The 18,436-nt window shown below is 34.2% G+C and overlaps 1 protein-coding gene across 8 annotated transcripts in view; it reads left to right on the top strand.

Annotated features, from left to right (window-relative positions):
- Positions 1-18,436, top strand: part of CNOT6L (CCR4-NOT transcription complex subunit 6 like) — a 122,943-nt gene that overhangs the window by 89,797 nt on the left and 14,710 nt on the right. For all 8 annotated transcript variants that reach the window (XM_067035883.1, XM_067035881.1, XM_067035880.1 and 5 more), the window contains 4 exons: positions 2,465-2,622; positions 4,789-4,943; positions 15,396-15,547; positions 18,141-18,368. In XM_067035883.1, coding sequence (XP_066891984.1) covers positions 2,465-2,622; positions 4,789-4,943; positions 15,396-15,547; positions 18,141-18,368 — 693 coding nt within the window. The remainder of the gene's footprint in view (positions 1-2,464; positions 2,623-4,788; positions 4,944-15,395; positions 15,548-18,140; positions 18,369-18,436) is intronic.

Below are 18,436 nucleotides of genomic sequence, written 5' to 3'. Positions count from 1 at the left end.
TTTACTGTATTGGAAACAAAATCTGATACCAGACCAAGGGTATAGAAGTGATACAGGGTGAAGATTTGAGCCGTTTAATTATAAGATTTAACATTTCTAGAAGAGCAGTAATGTAGGAAATATAAACCTTTATCTTTTGGTGCAGACCAATGATGATTTGACATTTATAGGGCTTCTTACTGCTTATTAGACATTTTATGATTGGGAATTCTGCTTAAAATAAGTTGTTAGAATTAATATTCCTCTTAATCACAAGTGATAGTTTTCATAATACCTAATTTTGTTTTAAAAATGAAAATTTTACTGTTTTAATATGAAGGTAAACCAATCACTGAATACTGACACTTAATTTTAAAGGGCAAACCACAGAATTTATTATGTACTTTTACAACAATTATAAAGCCCATCTTTTTTTTTTTTTTAATTTAAGGTAAGAAGTGAAAGGATTCAGAAAAAATCATTTGCTTAGGTATCAGATGTGGGAAGTGTAACGTGTTCATGGTTCTATTTATATTTTAATAACACTGAGAAATATTATCATATCAGTACATTTCTGTATCTTCTAGAGGTAATAATTTTAAAACCACCACACTCTGGAGCCATAGTATCAGCCTGTTCTAAGAGGTACTGTATCAGTGTTATCAAGAATAACACTTCTTTTATCAGGATTCACATTGATGGTCTGAGTAAAACGAATACCTCAGTTTTTCTACAAAGCCTTAAGTTAGGCAGATTTATTTTATGTTTAGCCTTCCTTAATGTGTAATTAATTGTTCCCTTTCTGGTATTAAAATGATATTAAAAACACCATTTTCTAGTTCTTCAAAGTAATCCCTCCTGAAGAAGGTCTTTCCTAATATCACATACCTTCATTTCCATTAAGAAGAGGAACAACAGAAACATGTTTTCATTAGTTGTTGAATTCTCAAGTAATGTGTTCTTGGGTTTTCCTTATTGAAAAACCACTATGGATTTTTCTTGGGATGTCTGACTTCCATGAGTAGAATCAGTGCTACAAAAAAAAAAAAAGATATTAAAAATGCCTTTTACTTCTGATGCATAGGGAGATGTGTATAATAACTAACAATGGTTAAGGGTGATTTATAGCCACAAAACTATAATGGTAATTAAACTATGTAAGAATTAATCCCAGATAGTGAAAAGAGGTACCAGTATACAAAATGGCCACCAGTCAGATTTCCAGGGGACCGTTGAACTAAGTTTCTCTTAATACCTTTCCCATCATCTGACTTTGAATCAACTTCAATCAAGTGTTACTTCATTCTTGGATTCCTCACCTTTTATTAAGTACTTTATTCTCAACTGTGTCTGCCCATTATAATCACCTGGGAAGCTGTTTAAAAATATTAATACCGGGCTTCACTGGTGGCGCAGTGGTTGGGAGTCCGCCTGCCGATGCAGGGGACGTGGGTTCTTGCTCCGGTCAGGGAGGATCCCACGTGCCGCGGAGCAGCTGGTCCCTTGAGCCGTGGCTGCTGAGCCTGCGCGTCCGGAGCCTGTGCTCTGCAACGGGAGAGGCCACAACAGTGAGAGGCCCACGTACGGGGGAAAAAAAAAATTAATACCCAAATCCTAATATACTAACTTAATTAGTCTGGAGTGTAGGGCACTGAGTATCAGCATTTTTTTTAAAAAGTTCTACAAACTGATTCTAATGGACAGCCAGGATAGAGAATTAATGATAAAAATCAGGGCTTTTCAAACCTGGTGTGCATGTACGTATGTATCACCTGGGGATTTTGTTAAATTGCAGGTTCCAATTCATTAAGTCTTTGTGAAGCCAGAAATTCTTCAGTACTAAGTTCCTAGGTGATAACTGATGCTGCTGGTACTTAGAGTACATTTTTGAGTAGCAGGGATACAAGCTGCGTTTTCCTAATAGTTTGCTTGTAGTCCTTTTATAGGCATTTTTAAATGAGAATTTAGTTTTAGAAATGAACATTTGATTTGGTAAAAAAGGATTCTCTTATGACTGAACTTTGTTAGTCCATATTCTTCTGGCTTAGAGCAGTGAGAGCAGTAAGAGGCCCAAAAAAGTATTAAGTATGGATATTTTGTTAATACAAGTTAATGAAATTAGAGCCTTGTAACGAGAAAAATTAAAATTTACTTTTATTCCATTTATAGAGAAAAGTTTTGCTCAGTAAATTATGTGCAAAAAAATGGTATTCTGATTTTAAAGTTGAAGTTTTATTTATTAAAATATTCTAAAAATCACAAATATGAAGTATTAGTCTAATTCTGGTCAAAGAACTTTGGTGTGATGGATTCCAGTGAAGTTTTATAGGTATAGCTTAACGGAATCTTGCCCAAGGCATTTCACGATGATGATATTTGGGGTATGTTTGTGTGGCATGTGTGCTTGTGTATATGTGATATTGCTTTAGAAAACATTGCCTAATTTTCTCCCTTTTGTCTGTTGTTTTTCTCTCCCACTTCTTAGCATCATTCACGGTTATGTGTTACAATGTGTTATGTGATAAATATGCCACCCGGCAGCTATATGGCTATTGCCCATCCTGGGCATTAAACTGGGAATACAGGAAAAAGGGAATTATGGAAGAAATTGTTAACTGTGACGCAGATATCATTAGTCTTCAGGTAACACTATAGAAATTAAATTGTCTAACTTAAAGGTGAAGCTAAAAATTATAGAAGGATCTTACTTTTGGGAGAGTTCCTGTGTTCGAAGGAAAACCCAAAGCACTTATTTTCTCTCCTCTTAAAAAAAAAAAGGACAATTTTAATAAGCACTTCAGATATTTCTACAGTGAAACTGTTTTGCTAAGTATAGCCACCAACTTATACTCATTTACTATTTTCTTACGTGAAAGTAACCTCACTACACTATTCATGTTAATTCATTTTATGAACAAATCTTTGGTCTTGCCAAAAGAGAAAACTGCAGAATATTGCATCTCTAAGGTTTATAAATTTAACTTATAATGGGATCTGTAAAACAGAATTACTTGCCCACCGTTGTTCTTTAATGATAAACATTTTTTTTTAATGTGGACCATTTATAAAGTCTTTATTGAATTTGTTACAGTGTTGCTTCTGTTTTGGTTTTCTTGGCCAGGAGGCATGTGGGATCTTAGTTCCCTGAATAGGGATCCCACCCAGGGATGACACCCACACCCCCTGCCTTGGAAGGTGAAGTTTTAACCACTGGACTGCCAGGGAAGTCCCAGTGATAAACATTTTAAACATTAAAAAATATTGTACTATAAATCATGCATTTTTGCCTTATTTTAAAAGCTACCTCAGAAATCTAGATACTTTATAATGAATTTAACTGACAAAGTACCTTTCCATTGAAATATTTGTCTTATTGCTTCTTTTCAACACTCAGCTAATGAATGGCCAAGAAGGTTTATGCGTAGTTTTTAGTACTTTTTCCTTAGCAACTTACAAAGCATATTAAATACTTAAAGGTATTTAAAAAATTTAGGTGTTATAATGTCATACCTCCTTTTCAGCATAGCTTAAGAAGAAAGCTATTACTTTTTATAATAATTTTTTTGTACTAGAACAGCTTGATTATTTATATTTGTGTTATTTTCCGTGGTTTATTTGACTTCCTAGGAAATAACAAGTCTTCAGAAATTAAATTTTCTTTTAAACACTGACAACTGACACAAAATTGGGGGGAGGAGGAGGCAAAGAAACGTAGGCTTGTTGTGGTTACTTAATTGTCCTCCTTTTGATTCAGAAGTAAAGTGTAATATGAAGTATAAAAGCATCATAATTTTAAAAATATGTTCTTATTATAGTAAGAACATATTTAAAGTAATATTGTATTATAAAGTGTTCATTCTAGAGAAGTTGGAAATTTTGAAAAAATATAAAGAATAATGGAGGAAAATACCTAATCCCATATCCCAAATATAGTTGCTGGGTTAAAACTTCTGAAATATTTCTTGTACAGTTCTTAAAAAATTCACTTGCCTATTTATTTACAGATATGTACAGATATGTTTTCAAAATAGAGATCACACCGCTGATGTATTTTGTTTCTTGTTTATTGCACTTAATACACTTTCCATGTTACTAAAATTCCTCAAAGCCAGTTATGTGAATATATATTAATTGATTTAGCATTTTCCCTACTGTTGGACATTCAGGCTGTTTATGTTTTCACTGTTACAAAATCATGTTGTTATGAGCATTAGCATACATAAATCATTATCTACACACTTGATTATTTCATTTGGAAAGATTTGTTAAAAATATGTTATGGGTCTAACTTAATAATTACTACTTTAACACAGACCATTGGATTATTGGTATTCAGGTACCTAAAAATTCCTTAAGTAGAATTTTTTGTTGGTAGATCTTAAGCTTCTCACTCTTGAGTATCATTTCTTTCCACCACAGTTGAGAAATTTGAAATAATTTTTAAAATTACCTCTTTATAATATAAAATATGCTATTCCATACCACCTAATCTGTAATATGACCAACTTTCAATTGTTCATTTACCAGTTGAGGAAGTGAAGTATAGTGGAATGAATTCTAAATTGGGAGTCAAGAGACTTGGGACCAACTACCTGTGTGAGCATGAGAAAATCACATTACTTTCTGGTTCTCTTAGGTTTTAAAAAGCTGCCATTGTCAAATGGTGGCTGCTATCAATAAGGTAAGGTACTTAGATAATATTTTTTAAGTGAAGTATTTTAACTTGGTCACACCTTGCTCACAATGCTGCACGTTTTTATATCTTAGTTTTCCTCTGTCATGTCAATGATAATGTTTCTTTCGTCTCAGGAAGTGGAAACAGAGCAATACTTCACTCTCTTTCTGCCAGCATTGAAGGAGCGTGGATATGATGGATTTTTTTCTCCAAAGTCACGTGCCAAAATCATGTCTGAGCAGGAGAGAAAGCATGTGGATGGTTGTGCAATATTCTTCAAAACAGAAAAGTGAGTTAAGGAAATGAAGCATAATAGTGTACTTATTTCTTTAATTACCACACATTTGAAATTGTCTTTGGTTTGACCCTGAAATAGACAGGTAATATAAAAGTTTAAAACTACTGGTAATTTTTATTTCTTAGGCTGTGTATTGGAAATAATGTTTACTGTATTATTCTTTATGCTTTTTTTTGCCAGATTACATTAAAATATTAAAGAGTATATACTTGAATATGATACTGTATTTCTATATATATTTTCATGAAGTAAAATATTAGTTTTTGTGTAAAAAAGAAAGTTGATTTTTTTTTGCTACTTGACCTTTTTCAGAATCATTCATTTTATGAACTTTTCATCTTTTTAAATTAACATTCTATACGTTTATTTAGTCACTCATTCACTAAATGTTTACTGAGCATTTGCTTTGTGATAAGTGCTGTGCTAGTCACAACAGACTCAAAGACATACAGTTTCTATCCCACTCAGAGCTCTAGTAGGAAAATCATAATCTAATATGGTATATATGACATGGAGATATGCAAGGATAGATGAGGGAGGACACGCACAGAGCTTATGGAGGTAGGGAGTTAAAGGATTGACTGAGACAGGACAGTGGAAAGCTGTCATGACCTGAAATGGAAAACAGAAAACATGACCTTTGTTTTTTCACAGCTGTAATATAGTTGATGAAAATACAGACAAAGATAAGAAGATGATGACTGCTTATTACAAGACATGAACAATCTTGTAGAGACCTCTGTGCTTTAGTATTCTTGAGTTTAAAATGGAAAAGAGTATCTGTTCAGAGTTAGCGACAAGAATTAAAGGAGATAATGAATGGATAGGTACTTCATAAATCATTAAGTGTCCTGGAAATGTTTATATTATTGTCATATTTCTCTGTTTCTGTAATCCTTTGCAATATTAGTATTTCTCTCTTACTGGGTTTATGATGTTGTGCGCATTGGATTTAGGAACTGCATTTCCTACTTGAGGGTGCAGAGCCGTAACACACTTAGAAGGCTATCTCTCCCTTTTGTTATTTTTTTTTTTGGTATGGAATTGTGAAGAGTTTATTATGTGACTCTTTCATTCTTTTATTTATCTATTTTTATTTATTTTTATTGAAGTATAGTTGATTTACAATAAAGTGAGTCAATTATACATACATACATTCTTTTTTATGTTCTTTTTCATTATGGTTTATCACAGGATATTGAATATAGTTCTCTGTGCTGTACAGTAGGACCTTGTTTATCCATTCTATATATATAACAGTTTGCATCTACTAACCCCAAACTCCAAATCCATCTCTCCCCCACTGCCCCTCCCCCTTTCCATTCCCCCTGGGCAACCACAAGTCTGTTCTCTGTCTGTAAGTCTGTTTCTGTTCATAGATAGGTTCATTTGTGTCATATTTTAGATTCCACATATAAGTGATATCATATGGTATTTGTCTTTCTTTTTTTGACTTACTTCACTTGGTATGATAATCTTTAAGTCCATCCATGTTGCTGCAAATGGCATTATTTCATAGAAGGCTGTCTCTTGAACGCTGGCTGAGTGACTAGATGGTTAGAGGCAGATTCCTTTGGTTATCATCCTGAGGAAAAGAGAGAAGTATATTTTTGCCTCATAAAGGCTGCCAGTTTTACAGTGGAAAATTTGAAGGAACCTCCAATAGAAGACTGAAATATATGGATTCTCATAGAGATTGTATCCTGTAGTTAATAACTTAGGTTTGATACATTAGATAGGGAATCATCTACTAAACGCCTGTGACTATTTTCCTATATTTTCCTGTTTGGTGCCTATTATAACAAATCATTTCAATGTTTTTATTGATACAGGCCTATTTATTACCAGCATGGCATGTTATTTTAAGTAAATGAATTAAGTGAATTTGAAAGTGAATTTGAGCCCCTTCTTCTCACTTATTTGTACCTACTTTCATATCTTTTCTGTGACTTTTTAATAGAGATTTTTCATTTGTTTAATAATTAGTACACGGCTCTGAAGTATTTGAGGTCAGGATATGCTAACTTCTTCTAGTGGGTTGGTGATTTTTTTTTTTTTTTTTTTACAAATTTTAGAATAACAATAGCTATTACTTTCATAGTGTTTACATGCCTGCCATTTTCTTTTATTTATACTGATTATCTTATTTAATTTTTAAAGCAATCCTCAGAGGTAGGAATAGAGCTATTTCCTCATTTTTATAGATGAGGAAACCAAGCCATAGAGATTATCTGGCTTCACAGTCAATGCTTTTAACCACTGTACTAAACTGCATCTTTAGATTTCTTTTTTTTTAATATATTTATTACTTTTTTTAATTGAAGTATAGTTGATTTACAATGTTGTGTTAGTTTCAGGTGTGCAGCAAAGTGATTCCATTTTACATGTATCTATATTTTTCCAGATTCTTATATAGGTTATTACAAAATATTGAATATAGCTCCCTGTGCTATATAGTATGTCCTTGTTGTTTATCTTTAGACTAATTGTTTTAGCTTCCGATATCACTTGTACCTCTTAAAAGGTTACCTCATTTGGGAAATACTGCCGTGAATTTGATATTTGTTACTAGTATTCATGCACAAATTTCCTCTTTTAATTAAAAAAAGAATTACTGATAACATTGAGACATATAACATCAATCTGTTTTTCCATTTGCCGTTGTTTCTTTCTGAAAGATGATAATACATAAAATTGTTTTCATTCCCTTCACAGTTTTGAGAGGAAAATATAAAATGCCTTGATAATTTACTAGAGGTAATTAAGATTTTGAACTAACAATTGTCTAGGAAACTTTAAACAACCAAGTATTTGAAAATTGATACTTGAATTATTAAAAATGCTGTAAATTAGTTGAGATAAATACATAGGAAATACTTAGATGCATCATTTGCATTTCTTTCCTTCTTCAACTTTTTGCCTACATAGTAACATGGATCCAGCAACAGATGAAGACCTTGAGTGTGATATGTTGTGACATTCCACCTGTTTTGAACAGTGCCAAATATCTTGCTGATGTCATGTTATCTATCCAATGCCAAACTATTTGGAATTTAACACAAAGTATACTATGCTGCATTTCTTCTACTCCTTCTTCAGATTGGAGAAATGATGCAGTGCAAAGAAAAGACTGTTTTGAAGCCGGGTGGTTCTCCTGCTTATGTAGCTGTATAATCTTGAATGAGTCACTTACCCTTTCTGGGCTTATTTTCTCATTTGTACATATTTGTGTATTACCTTGTAAGAGAATTTATATGATTTACAAAACTAACAGTTAAAAGATAGCTGTAGAAGAGTGCTTCAATTCTCTGTACTCATTCTCAAGGTCTTAATCTTCTAAAACCAGAGTATCAGATAATTTCTCATCTTCATTGATGACATTTTTTTCCCTTCATGGAAAACAGTGGTACAGAATGGGTAACAATAAATGGAAACTATAATAATCACTATTTTTAGCAAAATATTATACTAAAAATCTCTTATGCATCATGATGGAAGGGTAGTATATTGCTTAGTAATGGCTGGGACATAGACCATTATTCAGAGAATTAGAATACATTATATTTTATATTATATACATTATACTTTATATTGTATTCATTCTAGTTTAATCTTTGGGGATTCAGAAGGCACTTCAAGATTTGGTAGCACCTTTTGGTCATTATGAACATCATTTTTTTGGTAATTAGATGCATAAAGATACCAGAAAATAGAAATTTGGGTTGATAAGATGCCAGAAATCACCTTTTTCTTTGTCCTTTATCCTTTTTTTTTTTTTTTGTGGTACGCGGGCCTCTCACTGTTGTGGCCTCTTCCGTTGCGGAGCACAGGCTCCGGATGCACAGGCTCAGTGGCCATGGCTCACGGGCCCAGCCACTCTGCGGCATGTGGGATCCTCCCAGACCGGGGCACGAACCCATGTCCCCCGCATCGGCAGGTGGACTCTTAACCACTGCGCCACCAGGGAAGCCCTGTCCTTTATCTTAATAAGTGTTTTCTTCAGTGCAAAATATTTTATAAAACAGACATATACATATAGGCCTGTATTTTGTGTGTGTGTATAAGGAGAGACTGTTATTATAGATAAGTTTTTTAGAGTCAGAAAGTTTCTCTTTCCCATGTTTTGTCCTATAGACTAAACAGTTAGTAGAAATGGAGTCTTGGCGCCCGATACACAATTTGAAGAAATCCAAAATGTTGAAAAATGGAGCTGAAACCAGATCTAGATACTAGACTTACTTGCTTTTCCTGAGGTTAGCAATTCTGATCTGATCATGCTTTGTTTCAAATCAGTGAGAAAGGGAAAGATGAAAACAGCAGTTTTAGAACAGTGTTACCATTACACTGTGAAGAGGCAGTCTCTTCCAATCGGACTGGGAACTAGGTTGTCATGGTGCTTAGTCCTTACTGTATTGCCTCTGCTGTCTGTCTCAGAGGTACCAGGTAATGCCAAGTCCTTGTTTTTCCTTCTGTATTTCGACAGGTGGTTTTGTGGTTGAGAAGAGGTCATTCAGAGGTTATAGTGTTGTCCCAAAATGACCTATCATGATAATCCGGTCTTACTAGTTTCTCAGTTACTAATTTTGTGTGTCATAGGTGGTGGTTGTGTTTAGAATTTTAAAATCTGAGATTGTGGTTTCTGGTTTCCAGTGTTAGCTTTCCCATTAATTTAATCTGAAACATAAAATTATTGCTTTATGCCAGTTTCCTTTACCTTTCCAGTATGGAAAATAATAACTGTTCTGCCTAACTTCAGAGGTTTCTTATGTGGCTAAAATGATCAAGAATGTGAAAGTGCTTTTAGTGGTTAAAAGAGTTGTACAAATATAGGTAGAATGGTGAATATCCACTTTTCTTCCCTATTTATCTCACTCTCTAAGCTTACCTTTTCTAGCAAATTGTTTTCTGGCACTCCCATGATTACTTGAAAGGACTTAACACATTTTATAGCATCTTATACTGAATATACAATAAAAACTTCTATTTGGTTTAGGTTTAAGGGTGAGTTTAATGTTTAGAAGGGGCATAGTTTAATGATCAGAAAAGGTCATAGTTAACAGAAAGTAGAAATAAATGTATTATAAATATAGTATAAAATAAACACAAACACAAGATAAGTTATAGGAGATTATAACTCCCTATACTGGTGCCGGAAATCTCATTTTCTAAAAGTAGAGTCCCTGAAAAGTTCTTATGGTTCAAGAATTATATCTATGCTCTTATTTAATTCTCACTGGAAAGAAGGAATTTTCTTTTCCTTAGTTCTCAACTATCTCTTTGGTTCTTCAACTACTGGTGAAGCTGAAATAATAAAATTGAGCGTATAACTCTGACCCTTTTAGTATCTCTAAGCCCCAAGGAGGGAGGTGTAAGTTATAACGACATGTGCTCTATTTAGGAAAACTGGTTTCATTTTTCTGAACTTTTTGAAACCAAAGACATTAAAAAGCAGATACCTCAAGAAGATTGGGAAGTTTCAAAAGTCAAAACTAGGGCAATACAATTATAAATTATACTAACAATGAGGAAGAAAGTTGGAGGGGTAGTTGGAGGCATCTAATGAACCGGCTAATTGTTCAGGATTCGTTTTAAAAGGAGTGTTCTTTGTTTGGGTTTTTTTTTTTTTCTTTTTGATTAAAAAAGTCAATAACCAAGTATGTATTTTAAAAAAAGAGTTTATGAACCTATGTTCTTTGCCATGAAAATTAAGAAAAAGGGAAAATTGGATGAAAGTGTTAAGGCAACAAGGAGGATATTTTAAATAACATACGCACTGTAAAGGGGTATACCTATGTGGATTGTGCCATCAGTAATTGACGATCAAGAAAAAACCAGAGGTATGCAACTTCTGTTTTGCTTTCATGGTCTCTGTTGAGGAGAATTATTTTCAAAGTGGAGAGACTAAGACCAGGTAAGGAGGAGATTGGCAAACCAAGAAGAGGAGATTGGTAAGCCAAGAGTCACTAAAGTGCCTTAACTAGTTAGGTTTCCATATCAATATAAGTATATCCCATTTCTCCATAGTATTAAAATATCTTGCCAAAGTATGATTAGAGGAGTATTGGCTTGGCCACAAAGTTTGTTCGGGTTTTTCCATAAGCTGTTACAGAAAAACCCGAACGGACTTTGTGGCCAGGCCCAATAGATGGAATGAATATTGGTGTATAGGAAAAGTCCTAATATATTGGGGACAAATAAACCACCTAATTTTTCAAAAAATTTGCGAGCCTCAGTTTTCCTCATCTTTGTAATGGTAATAGTAATACTGTCTGTTGCAATTTGAGTTCTCTAGAAAGAAGCCTCCAAGTTACTTTGGTGTTTAGGAGTTTATTAGGGATCAACAACTGTGGAAAGGAAGGGGAAAAAGCAGAAATGAGCATAGAGAGTAGAGCTGTGTTGCAGACCCGGACAGCCTCAGCTGACCCCACCCTGTAGCTTCAGAGCTGAAATGGCCTGTGAGCGTTAACCCAGGAGGGACCAAAATCCCCAGACCTTTATCTTTTGCTTTTGATCTGTAATTGGTTACGTGCCACTCCCAGAAGTACTTGACCTTGGTGAGGCAGCTCTCTGCAACTGGAGCAATTCTATTTTTTTTTTTTTTTTTGCGCTACACGGGCCTCTCACTGCTATGGCTTCTCCCGTTGCGGAGCGCAGGCTCAGCGGCCATGGCTCACGGGCCCAGCCGCTCTGCGGCATGCGGGATCCTCACGGACCGGGGCACGAACCCGCGTCCCCTGCATCGGCGGGTGGACTCTAAACCACTGCACCACCAGGGAAGCCCTGGAGCAATTCTTGAAGGATTGATGAGGAATCTGGGCAGCATCTCTTCATGTCCACCCCTTTGCAGAGTTTTAACAAATTTTAAGACTAATATGTATGAAGTACCTATCACAGGTCTTGATACAAAGTAGATCCTCAATAACGGACCCCTTTTAAAATTATTATTATTTCTACTGTCCTATTGAGAATTTTGATTATTTAAGAGAAGACATATGTATACATATAAGATTTATAAAAACTGAAAAGGTGGCAGGGATATTTAATCTTGGAAAAACAGAATGTAGTTTCAAGTACCCTTAATATCTGAATGGGTGAACTAATGGGCAGAAGCCCATGAAATGATACTCAACAGAAATAAAGTGTGCTACTCTTAGATTATTAAAGGAAAAGAAAGAGGAAGAGGTAAAATTATTTGAGAGCACAGAAGAATATTTATATGCAATAAAGTTCATTACTAAACTAAATGTTAATTACTATAACTAACGGCATTAGTTATAATAGCTCATATCAGAAGTAAATGTCCAACACAGAATAGTTCATTTATGGTGAATCTGTATAGTGGACTATAATGCAATCATAGAAATTGATTTTTGAAACATATAGTATTTTATAGGGAAGCATCCATGGTAGAATGTTCATTAATATAGACCTAGAGTATTATTTCTAATTGTATAAAAAATATTTGTGTGCACGTGCATGGAGAAAAGGCTGGGGAAATATATTGACTTGTTGATGGGGGTCTTAGATTGCAAGTGACTTGAAATTTTCTTTATATTTTTAACTCATTCCCAAATCTCTATAATAAACATACATAACTTAATAAAATCATTTTTTCACTTGTTTGTTTTTAAGCATCTATAAATGCAGAACTGAAGAGACCTGGTTTAAGAGCTAAAAGAACCAAAAAGTTTTAGATATATATTAGTACTTATTTGGCTTATAAATAACATGGCTGTCCCCAAGTGCAATTTCAGTCTTTATTAACAAAAATACAGTCTAAAATGAGGAAGGCAGTAGTTCACTTTTGCCCAGTTCTAGGTACTGCACCTTTGGGTGAACTTGAGTTTTTCAAATGAACAACTGTTTTATACCATATATTATATAAAGAATTGATGATTTCTTTTCTGGAGAAGACTTGGGGATGATATTTAAAGTAGTGTCAAATGGAAAAGAAATTCTATATTCCTGTAAAAAATGATGTAGAGCTAGTTTTGATGGAAGAAAGATACAGTGAAACAAATTTTAGTTAGGTAAGACAGTTCTAATAATTAGATATTCTCTAATAATTAGACAATTCTAATAATTAGATATATTAGTTCTAGTAATTAGATATTAGATATGGGGGGGAGAATATCTAATTATTAGAACCCCTACCAAATAATAGCCTGACTTTGGGAGAAGAAAAATATTCCAATATTAAAAATATAACTATTAAATAGTATTTTCAAACTTTCCTATAGAACCCTAGGTTCCTATAAATAAGCCTTAAGAGTTAATATTTACAAGATATTTCAAAAATTAAATACAAATAATTAAACTAATTTAAAAATAACGTGTTCACTCAGATGTTTCAAATATCAAATTTTAACACTTTGGAAATGGATAACATATTCCTGGTACGCTGCTTAGTTGACTTGTTGCAGAACTCTGAATTGAGTTTTTGCCTGCTTGCTTTTTCTGAGTTCAAACTCAGTTATTTACCACTTGTATCTGTGTGTCTGTGTGAATCAGGATTTTTATTATTAATACTGTATAACCAAAACAGAATAGAGAAATAAACTGGGTACTGAGACTGATATGACTATAGTTTCAAATTTTTATAATCATCAAAAGATTCATCATTTTCAGTGATAGATTTATTTAAACATAATACTGCTTTTATCTGTTTTATATATAAGAATCTTACCAGAAATTGTTTGAAAAAGGTATTCCACTGCTTAAAGACATTTTAAAAAGTCTGCTATGGAGGATGATCAATTATATCTGTAAAACTTATTTTGAATCTGCCTACTTCTCTTTATTTCTCTTGCCTTAGCCTAAGCCACCATCATCTGTCATCCAAACAACCTTAGAAACTTTCTAATTGTTCTCATAATTCCTGAACTTTGGCTCCTGTAATTCATTCTCTACAGTGCAGCTGCAGTGATCTTAAAAAATATAAATCAAATAATAATATATCCTTGCTTAGAACCTATTCAGTCTTCTTTCTCTTAATCTCCAACACCATTTCTACCCTTCCATTCCTTTCTAACCTATAAACATACCAAGTTGTTTGCTGACCCAGGACCTCTCACTCCTTCCTCTATCTGGAAGGCTCTTGATTCCATTCTTCACCTTGGTAGTTCCTCATCCTTCATGTTTCAGTTTAAATATCCCCTCTTTAAGGTAGAGGGTGGAAACTACGCTGCCTTTAATCACTCTGGTTTTGGAGTAGGCACATGACCCGACCTTTTATTCTTCTCAGCGCATCTGAGACATTCAGAATTGGAGCAAGGAGAGGAGTATTATTTCATCTAGCAGTGCCCTGCGACACAGTAAGATGTTAGTCAGTATTTTTGAAGGAATGTGTGCAGGCTTCTCTTTCAAAGCTAGGAGGAAGATGGGGTGGGGACATTTTATAAGAGCAAAGATGTCTTTTCTCCACTTAAAACCTAGTGAAAGGTAAACAGTATATTTAGTAGGTTTTGGTTGTTTATAAATACTTCACAAACTTAATAAAACTCGGCTGACAGAGGTTAAATGGCTTGACCAAAGTCATAACTGCTATTAAATGCCAGTGCTAGACTCAATTCTATTAAATCCTACGATGCTACAATACCTACTTTGGCACTGAGGAAAGGAAATATTAGTGCAGAAGCTGTAATCACAGGGAGGGCCATTCCTCATCTTATAGAATCTTTCTTTCTGTTCACTTACATTCACGTAATTCCAGCTTTCTAGTAAAAGCCAGATGGAAAAATCGGCTTTGACTTAGCCGAGATAAGGGTGTGTGTCCCTGCATTTTCTTGACAGATTTCTTGATGTGGTGAGAATAAAACTACAAACAGGGTAGGTAGATTTTATTCTGTTCTTTCTTTTTTTTTTAAACATCTTTATTGTAGTATAATTGCTTTACATTGTTGTGTTAGTTTCTGCTGTATAACAAAGTGAATCAGCTATACATATACATATATCCCCATATCCCCTCCCTCTTGCTGTTCTTTCTTATTAATCTGCTGACTTAGTTAAGGATGTGTTCACCTTTGAATACCAGAAAATCCTAGCAGTAGCTTAAAGAAGTAGGAGGAGAGTAATTTTCTCACACAAGAAGTCCAAAAATGGCAGTCCACAACTGGTTCAGCTGCTTCTCCATTCAGAGTGGGCTGTCTTTTACCCTCCTGTTTCTCACCACAGGGGCAGAGATATAAAATGGTAAAGGAATACACACATACACATACATGCACACACACCATCTTTGCTAGGTGGCACTTCCAAGAAAGTTTCTTCAGTAATCAGACCTTTTTCCTCTCATTGGCCAGAACTATATCACAAGGCCCCTTGCAGCTAAAAAGTGACTAGGGAGACAATGAGTTCCATCTATATCTTGTGCTCCCTTCATTTAATGGCTTTAGCATGATAGTCCAAGTATCTAATATCATAATACTAATGCATTGTACCTTTTAGATTTACATTGGTGCAGAAGCATACAGTGGAATTTAACCAAGTGGCAATGGCTAATTCAGATGGATCCGAAGCTATGCTGAACAGAGTGATGACAAAAGATAATATTGGTGTCGCCGTGGTATTAGAGGTCCACAAAGAACTATTTGGAGCAGGTGAGTGCAGTTTAAAATATTCTTACAAAAAATAGATATATATTCTTACAAAAAATAAACACCATCTCAAGTGCAGCGAGTCTTGCTGATATTTATTGCATAGTTATTTTCTTGTCTTTTGAGGAAAGTTAAGGGAGACAGGCTGGAAAATAGCACTAATTGTGTAAAGCATCATCTATATCTTGGAATATTACTTGCCAGGTAATCTGTAAAGAGGAAAGTCTTTACTATGCCATTAATTCCAAAAGGTTATTTGAAATAAGAATAGTTTTACGCTGAATTTGGAAATTATGATGATTTGGTTCTCCTTTTAGCCATATTTTTAGCTTCTTGACTGAAATCTTGTCTTTAAGTACTTGGCACGTTTTCTCTAATTTCTTTGTTATATCTCAGTCATTGTCAGGGTAAGAGAGGCATCTCTTATCTACCTGCTACTTTTGTTTTCCACTTTAGATATTTATAGCTTCCTTCAAAGTAAGAAACTCATTATGTACTTTGCATATCCAGACCTTTATTTCCCCTCTCTACTGCCTGCCTTTCAGCATTTCATTGTTTACTTAACTATATTTTAGGTAAGAGCAAGGAGAAGGTGTCAAGACCACATCAGGGCTTTTATTTAAATTTTTTTTTCTTTACTTACTACCTGTAGAAGAAAAACATTTTTGCCTTAAGTACTGGTTGAATTATTCAGACCATGCATATCTGTGAAACTTCCTTTTCTCACTGTTCTTCAGTTTATCCATCATCAAAGACAATCAGTCTTTGATGTGAGATTTTAAATTCCTTCTTCTTTTTTAGCCTCTCCATTTTTACTGACTTTTATGTCCTTTCCAGTCTCGTTCTTCTCAAAAGTTTGGTACCTTTTTTTCTGGTAATGCGAACATTGAATTTCTTTTAGAGTTTTACTCTCCTTTTAATTTGCAGAAGAGTAATTACAAATTATATAGTTAAAACTTTCACATTCTGAAATACACCTCTCTCTTATACTCCTGGAAGAGTATAAGGTGCTTATGGCCTTTTTGAAGGGGCAAGTTTTTAATATTTAGTATAGTGAACATTTAATCTACAGCCAAAAGTGACACTGTAAAACTCCTAGGAAAAGTAGAGAGCTTAGGGAATGATCAGATTGCTTTAAAAATGACCATTTCTGTCACATATGAAAGATACTTCAGTTATTTGTTTATTCAACATTAAAGATACTTATAGCTTGGTAAGACGGAAACTTTACCAAAATAGTAGACTAAGAAAATCAGGTCTTTCTGCAGAGTTTATATTTTTAATAGAAAATGTTAAGAGATACTTATAGAAATTCTATAGAAAAATTAATTTTGTATGTATCTAACATTCCAACAGTACAAAAGTATATAGAGTAAACGTGAGAGTCCCTTCATCTTATTCATTTCCTCTCGGAGTAACTCTTACTCATTCTTTACACATTACTAACATATATGTGTATAGTTTTATTTAAATGGCATCGTACCATGCATATTGAGTTTTGAGCCTTAAAAACTTTATGGACACTTTTTTTTCCTCTGTCAGCACATGTTAACTGAGTTGATTTTTCACAGTTTGCCCCTTCAGAGGTGCTTATGGCCTCTGTGAAAGGGCAAGTTTTTTAATGTGTTATCCTCATCCACCATATTAATATTTATTTTGACAGAATTATAAAACAGTATTTTAGGGGAAAAAATAACCTTAGAGATTTTATAGTTGAATACCTCATTGTCCAAATGAGGTATTCAACTGAACACCAGAATGGCTAAGTGGTTAGAAATAAAGGTTAGTAATTAGTAATAAAGCCAAGTCTGAAACCCATGTCCAGACTTTGAGAGCACACTACTCCCTAATTCTCAACTTTTAAATTACTTATTTTGGATGTGTTGTATGAATTTGTTTTGGTAGCAGATTCATGGCAAATTCACTGCCTTATTTTATTTTGTTAATATAATGTTACTGCCTTTTACTGCTGACACTGTCACTGATGTGTTCAGGAAATGCAAGGTGAATAAGTACTGGGCAGTAGGAAGAACTTAAATTAAGGTTTAGGTGATTCAAACAACTGAAAACCTACCTCACTAGGTTACTGTGATATTTAAATGACAGAGATATTTAAACTGCTTGTTTACACTAAGCTCAGCAAATCAAGGTACTATAACCAAATGTTGGTTACATCACAGTATAGTTCCTAACTTGGGTAGAGAGCAGGATATGGCAAACTTTTTCTGTAAAGGGCCTGGTTGTTAATAGTTTAGGCTCTGTGGGCCACATATGGCCTCTATCATAATCTTCTAAAAAATGTTTGGTAGAATCTTTAAAAATGTAAAACCAGCCTTAGCTCATGCAGGTTGTACAAAAACAGGTAGTTGGCCAGACTTAGCCCATGGGCTGCAGTTTGTCGACCCCCATGTTGGGATTACCAGGATCTCAGCACTTTAGCTTCTAAGAACTACTTTATGAGATAAAGGGAAAAACGTAAATGAATGGAAAAGAATAAAGAAGTGGTTATGGGTTTGGGGGAGAAAACCTTAAAATACTGCTTTTTTGATACATAAAGTATAATCTTAACCTTTGTTTCCCTAATGCTTAAATTTAGGTATGAAGCCTATTCATGCTGCAGACAAACAGCTGCTTATAGTGGCAAATGCCCACATGCATTGGGACCCAGAGTATTCTGATGTGAAACTCATTCAGACCATGATGTTTGTCTCAGAGGTTAAAAACATTCTGGAGAAAGCCTCAAGTAGGCCTGGCAGCCCAACTGCAGATCCTAATTCCATCCCGCTGGTGCTATGTGCAGATCTTAACTCATTGCCAGATTCAGGTATTTATAACATCATTTCCTCTTTGCTTTCAGTTTTGTTTTTACTTCTAGTTGAAAGGTCAGTTAGC

Source organism: Kogia breviceps, chromosome 6 (assembly GCF_026419965.1).
Source record: "Kogia breviceps isolate mKogBre1 chromosome 6, mKogBre1 haplotype 1, whole genome shotgun sequence".
NCBI lineage: Eukaryota > Metazoa > Chordata > Mammalia > Artiodactyla > Physeteridae > Kogia > Kogia breviceps.
This window is presented reverse-complemented; position numbering and strand designations above follow the sequence as displayed.